An 8,418-nucleotide genomic window follows, 5' to 3' on the forward strand; every position below is an offset into this window, starting at 1 on the left:
TGGTTGAATCAATAACCAATGTTATAAACATTAAACACCGGGGGTGGGGGGGGGGGGGGGGGGGGGGGGGGTATATGAGCGTCAACTACTTTTGCGACAAACAACCTAAACCTTAAAAAGTGTGAATTTGAATTTTATTTGTATGATTATAGGTTTTCCATGCAAGTCTCGCTTTGTTCGGTGTAAAAAGACATGAATTTTTTTTGATGTCGATGAAAATATACAAGAAAAATACAAAATATAAAATAATTTTCATTTTGTATGGGACCACACGGACGAGAGAGACAAATATTTCAAGTCACACTAAATTAAAATAACATTATCGATGAAACATTGCAATGAATAATTAGAATTTTTAACTCAAAAAATAAAAAATTTGAAACAAACAAATATCACAAAAAAATCCATATATAAATAAAATAATTCATAGATAAATCAAAGCTTTTATTGATTAAATAAAAGTTATCATATTTTTCAAGAGTAGGTCTCTTGTGAGAAGGTCTCACGAATCTTTATCTGTGAGACGGGTCAACCCTACCGATATTCACAATAAAAAGTAATACTCTTAGCATAAAAATCAATACTTTTTCATGGATGACTCAAATAAGAGACCGTATCATAAAAATGAACCCGTGAGACCGTCTCACATAAGTTTTTGTCATTTTTCGATAGACAATTTGACTTTAAAAAAATACAATTAATTAACAATGACACCATTGTTTGATTTAGCTATGGGCAAGAAACGGTGTTTTGGGCCAGCCCATAAGTAATTCACTTGATAATTTCTCCTTATCATTGTCATGCTTGATATTGTAATTTAGGACCCCGAACTGCTCTCAATTTTCAATTTTGGTTCAATCTTTCTTCTAGCTTCATAATTCATTAATTATTCAAAATCTTAATAACTATCAACTCAATATATTTTTAAATAAATGTTCTATTTTTTGAACAAATGACAAATAAAATCTCAAATTTGTTATTCGGAATGGACTCCTTTTTTTTAATCATATGTAAACATGAAAATATCAGGAAAAAGTGAACCGAGTTGTTAAAAAAGAGTCGACCTGATCCGATCCCACGTGTTGTACAAGCGATTTTCAAAACGGAGTGTAAACACACTCGGTTTTCATTATAGATATGAGCTCGAGTATGAACAAAGTTCACATGCTGCATTTTTTTGCATACGGAGGATGACGAGGCTTTTTCTCTTTCCTTATTTTATTAGTCACTTGTCATAGAAACAGACTTCGTAACATATTATTTCTAATGAAAGTAGTCTTTTTCCCCCATCTGTTAACTTGTCCATCTAGTTCTATGTTTGATTTTCATATTGCACCGAATAATTAAATCGAGCTAAACTCTGGTTAAGTCGTAAAAATTCATGAATTCGAGCTCAAAACATCGATCGATCACATTTTATGTTACTCCTCTTCCCTAGCTGAGTAGTAATGGTTTTGTTAATTTTATGTTGTGTATTCTTTCTCTTGACTTCTTGTTTGTGATCATGCCTTGCATTTCTTTTATTCACATAATTTTTATAGAGTTTAGAAATTATAAAGTAATCGCTATCTAGTAAATATCAATGATTTTGCTCGTAGTTTTTTTGTCTGTTAATCGGACTTTCACAATGAGTGACTTGGTTAATTTATCGTAGTTTTGGATTCAAATAGATATATAGATTACCATTTTTAATTATTGGGCTAGGGGCTGGAATTACATATTTTGTTCTCTGCAAAAAAGGCAAAAACATTTTGCAAACATATATTGTCACGCCCCGAGCTCGAGCCTGCGTGACCGTACAATGAGTTCCTATAGCAACTACTTCGTATTCGCCATTGTTTTACGAAAATGATTAACTCAAATTGCTATAGAAGTCCATTGTAGTCCATTATAAATTCATTTTAAATATTTAATTTTTACCATGCGGGACAAGAGGTATCACAATCCTCTCTTTCAGAAGGCGTACCACAATCACCTCTCCTTCAGAACGCGACATCCTCGTCGCGGCCTGACCTCTCGATCTAGCAGCGCCGAGAATCTGGAGGTGGCTCCTACAGGTTCAAGAGGCGGCTCTCATACACGTAGCACTTAGCACCGCATATCATTTATTTCTCGGTGTTCCTTGCTGGTGACCATATCTGACACCACTATGTCACGTCCCAAGCTCGGGCCTGCGTGAATGCACAATGGGCTCATATAGCGACTACTTCATATTCGTCATCGCTTTACGAAAATGATTGATCCAAGTTGATATAAAAGTCTATTATAGTTCATTTTAAATATTTAATTTTTACCATGTTGGACAATAGATATCACATTATTTTTCTAATTTTAGTAGAAATTCTCAAAATGTACAAGGATACGAGCATATGTAGTTAGGTCGAGCCCGTCTGATGCGTAATGAGTCGGCCAAGGCCTCCTGAAGAGCTCGGCTCGGAATCTCGGCTGTTCTTTAATCACCATTTTTCTAAATCATGGCTTGTTATTTCAGATTCATTACAGTATACAGTTTCAAGCTCACTTGACTGTTAGAGTAGATGTCCTGCAAGACAACTGTTGGCTAGGGATTTTATTGACTCGGTTGTAATTAACAATCTTTATTTTAATATAATTCATCATTTCATGGTTTGTTATTTCTTTATCTGTATGCCCATGTTATCAAACATAGATAAAGACCTTGATTATACTTTAATACAAATGAATCGTAATTCGATGTTGAAACTCATTTGTAAACACTGTATGATCTAAATTCGTTCCTAGTCGATTCAGCCGCCTAAAACATGGATAAAGGTCGCTTGAGCTCGAGACTAGCATCTGTGATGTTGTGTACTGCGTTTCTTAGTAAGGGCATAGAGATGTCCAAACATGCAGATGGGTAGTCATATGATGATTATACCGAACAACCCTCCCTCGGACTTTCCAAGTGCTTATCATTCATCGAGAGGATAAGTCCGTGGTTATGATTGTACGCCATTAGTCCTTACGACCCGGGACAACACTGAGGCTATATATGCTAGGGTTGTGCTTTGACTCGTTTACCGGCTCCAGGAGAGTCATCAGGTGGTGAGGTTGGGTACAGTTGCGACACATATAGGAGCCAATGCATTGTAGTCGGGGATTCACCGCTCACCTACGGGTGTGGATATCCTATGTGAACTAATGAAATAATAGTGCATGGAATCTCTGGCCAGAGTACGAGATGTACGTTGGAGAAGGAGTTCTCCAATAGTACACGCGATGCCGCTATTATAGTTATCACATAGTTATCGAACTAATATGCAACCCTCGATGAACCAATGGTTGCATATTCGATCGGGATATATGAGATGAAAGGACTGTACTGTACGTTAATCATAATCGACTGGTTCTTGCAGGCACTATCAGTGATACCTAGGGGATCATGAGGCGATGCTACTAGACGCTCTTACCATGATGCGATGGGTGCAATCAGAAATGAGTTCTGACATTCTTGATCAAGGTGTTGATGAAAAGAATGGGGCTAACTAGGGTAAGCCCGAATAAAGGATTATGTCCTGAATCACAAAGAGTTGTGAACCCACGGCTAGCTGTATCCCTGAACCATTGAGGGTCACACAAGTACTGGATTGTTTGTTTCCGTTGAGAGAATAAATTCAAGAAGTTGAATTTATATTATATAGTAAATTCAAGGAGTTGAATTTATGATAATTAAATTTTGAGAGAATAAATTCAAGTAGTTGAATTTATAAAATTTGAGAATTTGATTTATTAAACTCAAATGTTGGGTTTATTAAATATTAAATTTTGGAGGTGATAAAAATTTAAGGAGTTGAATTTATGATTTAAATAATAAATTCAAATGTTGAATTTATAATGTATTTAATTTATTAAGCTCAAAAGTTGAGTTGATTAATTAATAAATTAAATATGGTGGATAATATGTTTAATGGGCTTGTAGGGGTACAAGTCCAACATATTAAATAACTAAAGTATAATGGACTTTGATTAAATTAATCAATCTAGTTGGACTAGCCCAATTAGTTAAATCAAGCCCATTAATGTTAATTGTGTAATTAGGCTTTGACTTAATTATAAATAAATGTTTCCAAGTCAAAAACCCTAGCCACCCACCATCAAGTTTTCGAGAATAACATCCTCCAAAGAAAAAAAAATTGGCCACCTCATTTTGAGAAAAAACCTTTGAGCCGTCTCTCAATTTTTCTTCTCCTACGCGAAACATCTTCTATATTTTCTAGTGAAAATTAGAAGAGGAACACACTATCTAGTCGTGGACTTGATAGGAGGATTTCATCGAAGAAAGTTCGTAAGGAATCAACAAGAGCTAATCCGTTTATACCGGATTAGTTGGAGTCCAGTGATTTAATTCACAAAGGTATAATTTCTAACATCCTATGTATGTTTATTTATTGAAAACCATACGAGTGTCCAAATATTATTTTGTTTTTCAAAATAAAATAAAAATTTTTAAACTTCCGCTGCGTTTGGGCACGTAGAAACCGAGATCCAACAGTGGTATCAGAGCCAGGTTTTCTGAATCGTATGATTTTAAATTATATTGAATAATTTGTTTCTAACCACACAAGAAAATTTTCAGAAAATTGATGCACCATAAAATTATTTTTCGGATTTTCAAAAACAAAAAAAAAAATTATTTTTCGCGATCTGCCCGGAACTGTTCCGGGCAGACCGCGCGCAGGGCTGCGCGCAGGAACGCGCAGCGGGCGCGGAGCGGCGCAGCGTGCGGAACGTCCGCACGCTGTGCGCCGCCCTGCGCGGCGCACAACGCGGCGCAGCGTGCGGAGCGTCCGCACGCTGCGCGCGGCGTTGCGCGCACCTGTGCGCGCCTGCGCGCACAGGTTGCTGCCACTGCCCGAAACGTTCGGGCAGCGGGCGGGCAGAGAGGGCGGCTGCCCGGGATCGTCTCGGGAAGCGTGAAAATTGATAGGCTTGAATTGTTTGGGCCCAGGGTGCAATTTTCTGATTTTTCAAATTTTTGGGCAAAATTGTTATTTTTGAAAAATGGTTCAATTTTTATTTTGAAAAATTAATTTTTGAAAAATTAATAATTTTCTTGTAAAATAAATAGTTAAAATATGATTTTAATTATTTATGGTAAAAATGAATTTTTACAAGAAATCAATTATTATTTATTTAATTGGAAATTAAATAAAGAAGTTTATTTAATTTATTAAATCTTTTAATAATTGTGGTGGTTATTGATAAAATTATTAGATATATGATTTATCAATTATATCAGAATATTTGATATTAAATGCATGAAGGATGATCGAGAGCCTTGACCAATGTGTTAGGTGTATGTTAGGATATTTTACTGTTTTATTCGTTTTTAATATTTGATATTATTAAAGTGGGCCTGGTTTATGGCCCGTTCCCACCCCATGAGATGTATCATTTATGTGCCATGACTATTTAAATGTAATTATTAGAAATAGTGGGAGATCAAGACTGGAAGATGATGGGCCCGATGAACGAGATGAAGACATGTAAAATATTGGAAGCTCTTGTAATAATTGCATTTGCATCCCTGCATTCACCTAGATTTTGGACCTGGATCCATGTATGGCTCACATGGATCTAATAGTGTTGGCGATCGATCATCCTTATTTATTGTTGAATGTCATATTATGATATATGCGATATATAGTAGTATGCATGTATGTATATTATTAGATAATATAGTTGCATGAATCTGGCAAACATACAAACTCGTGGCACGTGATTTTAAAATTAAAATGACGAGACAATTTTTGAAATTAAAATCCCTCATTTTGAATAAGATTCAAAATTTATATCAAACCGAAAAAGTAAAAAATTAAAAGAGTTTAATTTTTCCTTGCCTTCCATCAACCGTGGTTGCATGTTGATCGCTACCCGCGGACAGTGTCTGACTCATATTATTAGGGGAGGCATGTACGCCGGAAAGCTGTGACTTCCACCGGACATATGATGTGAATTGAGTGGAACTCCCATGACTTCGGCTCATATTATTGGGAGAACTCATGGCGACCGTCCACTATAATTCAATATTGATGGGTTGGTTTGACACGTGAAAATAAACGACGTCATATTATTGGGTTCTTATTAAACGTGAGGCAAAACACGTGGAGGTTGCATAGGGATGCAATTGGACTCTACCTTTTAGAAATTATAATTGGCTGATATTATTCGGGATTATAATTGGCTAATTGGACTCTACGTGCCCACTAAGGAAATACGATTTCCCTTTTTCATCAGAGGGTGGTGGAAATGTCAAAATAGTGGGAGGGAGATTTATAAAATAAAATCCATATTTTATATCTTAAAATTATTTTAAAATAATCAGTAACAGTTATCTGTTTTTCTTTCAGTATATTTGCAATGACGTCACGCAATCCACTTTCTATCATCCTCGATCAAAACAAGTTGACTGGCCCTAACTATAATGACTGGTTTCGAAATTTAAAAATTGTTCTGAGCTCGGAAAAGATTCTGTATGTGCTTGATAAGAAGCCACCGAAGGAGGCAGCTTCGGACATCAGTGAGACTGAACTAGCTAAGCTTGAGAAATGGTGGGACCATGATCTCCAAGCTAAAAGCTATATGTTGGCTTCTATGTCGAATGAACTGCAGAGGCGGTTCGATGAGGCTGTGAATGCTGCTGACATTCACTTTCATCTGAAAGAGTTGTATGGAGTACAGACTCGCTCAGAGAGACATGCTACTGTGAAAGAACTCATGACTACACGTCTGCGAGATGGGACTTCTGTCCATGAGCATGGTGTTAGGATGATTGGGCTCGTTGAGAAATTGGTGGGGCTCGACGTGGTTATTCCTGGTGAGCTTGCGACTGATATTCTCCTGCTGTCATTACCCCCCTCGTTCGATGGATTTGTGGTTAATTTTAATATGAACAAGCTTGAGGCCACCCTTGAAGAGTTGGTCAATATGCTTACTACTTATGAGGCCACAATAAAGAAGGAGAAGCATGTTCTTCTAGTGGGTTCTTCGTCTGGTACGAAAAAGGAAGCCCCAAATAAAGGCAAGAAGCGTTCTGCCCCTCTAAAGAAGAACAAGCCCAACAAAAAGCCATACAAGAAACCTACTCCAGGGCCCTCAAAACCCGACAAGTCAGAGCATGTCTGTTTCCACTGCAATAAACCTGGACATTGGAGGCGTAATTGCAAGGAGTATCTAGCCCAGAAGCGTTCTGGCCATGATATGTTTTACATAGAAGTAAATGTCTCAATTAATTCATCTTCTTGGGTATTGGATACCGGATGTGGTTCTCATCTTTGCAATGATTTGCAGGTGATGGCAAGAAGCAGGAGACTTAGAGATGGCGAGACATTTCTAAGATTGGAGAATGGAGCAAGGGTTGCTGCAACTGCTATTGGAGACATTACTTTGATTTTGAACAATAATTTTAAGTTACTTTTGAGAGACGTTTTATATGTTCCTGAATTGGTTAAAAACATTATTTCTATTTCTATGCTTGATAGAGATGACTATTCTTGTGTTTTTGCTAAAGGTGTTTGCAATATTTACAAGAATGAATGTTTGATAGGAACCGGCAAATTAATGAATGATCTCTATAACTTAAAATTGAAAGATATTCCGTTGAACAATATCCAAGCACAAAAGAAAACAACAACAAACAAAAGAAAGTTAGATGATCCAAACCCTGCACAGATATGGCACGCTAGACTAGGTCACATTTCCCAAAGAAGGATGCACAAACTAGTGGGAGAAGGCATGTTTGACTTGTCAAACATAAATTCTCTACCTATTTGTGAGTCATGTCTAAAAGGAAAAATGACCAAGGCTCCCTTTAAGGGAAACGTGGAACGTGCACATGGTCTGCTGGATTTGATCCACACAGACGTTGGTGGCCCGCTAAGCGTTAGCACAAAATATGGGCAATCCTACTTCATTACTTTTACTGATGACTATTCGAGGTATGGGTATGTCTATTTAATGAGACACAAATCTGAAGCATTTGAAAAGTTCAAAGAATTCAGATCTGAAGTAGAAAAACAACTAGAAAGGAGTATTAAGACACTTCGATCTGATCGAGGTGAAGAATACTTGAGTGCTGAATTTTTGGATTATCTAAAAGAGAATGAGATTCTCTCACAGTGGACTCCGCCAGCAACACCACAATTGAATGATGTTTCTGAACGTCGTAATCGAACCTTGATGGACATGGTTCGATTTATGATGGAATTCACTGAATTGCCTACATCGTTTTGGGGTTTTGAGCTTAAAACTGCGGCAATGTTGTTTAATAATGTCCATACTAAAGCAGTGGATAAAACACCATATGAGATATGGATGGGAAAAATTCCCAAATATTCTTACATGAGAATATGGGGTTGTCCTGCTTACGTGAAGCGGACAGTGGGAGACAAATTGGATAGT

At 36.9% G+C, this 8,418-nt stretch overlaps 1 protein-coding gene across 1 annotated transcript; it reads left to right on the plus strand.

Moving 5' to 3' along the window:
• The first annotated feature begins 6,378 nt into the window (after positions 1–6,378).
• On the plus strand, positions 6,379–7,334 carry LOC142504897 (uncharacterized). The gene is made up of 2 exons (XM_075617740.1): positions 6,379–6,835; positions 7,309–7,334. Exons 1-2 carry the CDS (start codon positions 6,379–6,381, stop codon positions 7,332–7,334), a joined length of 483 nt encoding a protein of 160 aa, XP_075473855.1.
• Positions 7,335–8,418: the final 1,084 nt, after the last annotated feature.

Source organism: Primulina tabacum, chromosome 10, assembly GCF_025594145.1.
Source record: "Primulina tabacum isolate GXHZ01 chromosome 10, ASM2559414v2, whole genome shotgun sequence".
In the NCBI taxonomy this organism is placed as follows: domain Eukaryota; kingdom Viridiplantae; phylum Streptophyta; class Magnoliopsida; order Lamiales; family Gesneriaceae; genus Primulina; species Primulina tabacum.